Genomic DNA, 1,735 nt, shown 5'->3' with positions numbered 1-1,735 from the left:
TTAACAGTAACTGCACGATAAAGTGTAGTATATTGCCACTTAAGTGTGGCTGACCCCTAGGGGTGGATGTTACTGTTGCTTTTAGCCCCAGGAGGACATCTCCTCCAGCTGGCTTATCGACACACGACTGTGTCCTGTTTACCAAGGGAGTTATCCCTCTCACCACGGCCAGCAGCACGAACGTATCCGGATTTCAGGGTTATTTCCCTTCGTCGGCGTTCGACGTGTGTGTGTGTGTGTATATATATATATATATATATATATATATATACACACACACACACACACACACACACATATACATACACACACACACATATACATACACTCACTCTCCTTCTCCATTTCTATGATCCTCACTGCACCTCTTATATCAACTCTCTCTCTCTCTCTCCCTCCCTCTATTTATATGATGTAAAGCATGACTAGAAGAAAAAGTAAATTTGAGCAAAAAAGGAAAATGTAGAAGTGGTCTGTCTGTCTGTCTGTCTGTCTGTCCCTCTCTCGCACACACACACACACACACACACACACATCTAGTAATGAATATCTGTCTATAAAGATGGGTGGAATTCTACTTTACACACAGTATATATATATAACCTTTCATAACTGTTCTATTTTTTGGAATTTTCAGAAAATTTTTTATGAATTTGTCTTCTACACAGGGGAATTCATATCACTGAAAAAAAAAAAATTTTTTTTTTAATTGTTTGAAATTTTAGAAAATCTTGTTTTCTAAATCACCATTTAAAATACATTCTGAATTTTTTACTTAAATCCCAGCAATGGATCATTAAATGTGTTTATGGAGAGAAAGATATTGGAAAACATCAATATGTCAGACTGACAAACAAACAAGGACGGTATGAAGTGGTTGTGAGATGTGCTAAAAATAACAGCTAAATACCCCTTAAATCACAGAAACATTTTTTTCGTGGTGGGGCTTCATAGTCATATGAATTCCCATGTGTAGAACACAAATTTGCAAAAATTTCCTGAAAATTGCAAAAACTAAAAAAAACGTTATGAGAAGTTATATGTTGCACATAAGATAGAATTCCACCTAAAGATGGACACTTCAGTAGAGAATGAAACTCTAAGACAGCTTCTGTTTTCTGAGAATGTTTTCGTGAGCCTGGTCTGAAAGCAATCTTACCTCTGACCTCTTTGTTTTTGCTATTTTTGTAGATGGGTCGCGAAGAAAGCATTATTCGAGAGTGGCTTGATTGCTGTGTAACCAAAGGTGGAATCCTGGTGGCTCTACAGAAACTTGGCAAACGACCTTCACTGGTGAAACAAATGGTTGATGAATGGCTTGACCATTACCGACAACTATCTCAACACATGGTCAGTCCAGGCCACCAAGCCAACATCTCGTCAACTGCTCCGACATTCTCCAGTGATGGCGAAAGTGACGAGGAGTAATAACCATAGCTTGGCCACTGATAAAATGTGGCGTAGCCTGTAGCCCTTTTTATAAGTGCTTCTCTTAGTTCTGGGATGTCTTGCCTGCCTGCCTGCGTGTCTGCCTGCCTGTCTGCCAGACTACCTCCCATCATCTAAGCATTGTGGATGCACCCAGAGAAAAGAGAGTGAACACAATGCCTTCTTGGTGAAATTTTTTTTTTTTTTGATGTATGAGAACATGGCTTCATGTGGTGGTGATGGTGGTGGTGATGATGGTGGTAGTGGGGGAAGGGTTAAAAGAAACAAAACCCAAACAGAAAACAGG

The 1,735-nt window shown here is 39.5% G+C and overlaps 1 protein-coding gene across 2 annotated transcripts in view; it reads left to right on the top strand.

Moving 5' to 3' along the window:
• LOC106879376 (ubiquitin thioesterase zranb1-B) overlaps positions 1–1,735 on the top strand; it is a 197,409-nt gene extending 195,674 nt beyond the window's left edge. For both annotated transcript variants that reach the window (XM_014928907.2, XM_014928915.2), the window contains exon 9: positions 1,192–1,735. In XM_014928907.2, coding sequence (XP_014784393.1) covers positions 1,192–1,428 — 237 coding nt within the window. In that variant the 3' untranslated portion in view covers positions 1,429–1,735. The remainder of the gene's footprint in view (positions 1–1,191) is intronic.

Source organism: Octopus bimaculoides, chromosome 22, assembly GCF_001194135.2.
Source record: "Octopus bimaculoides isolate UCB-OBI-ISO-001 chromosome 22, ASM119413v2, whole genome shotgun sequence".
Classification (NCBI taxonomy): Eukaryota; Metazoa; Mollusca; class Cephalopoda; order Octopoda; family Octopodidae; genus Octopus; species Octopus bimaculoides.
Note: the sequence above shows the minus strand (reverse complement) of the source record. Positions and strands in the feature narration are given on the sequence as shown.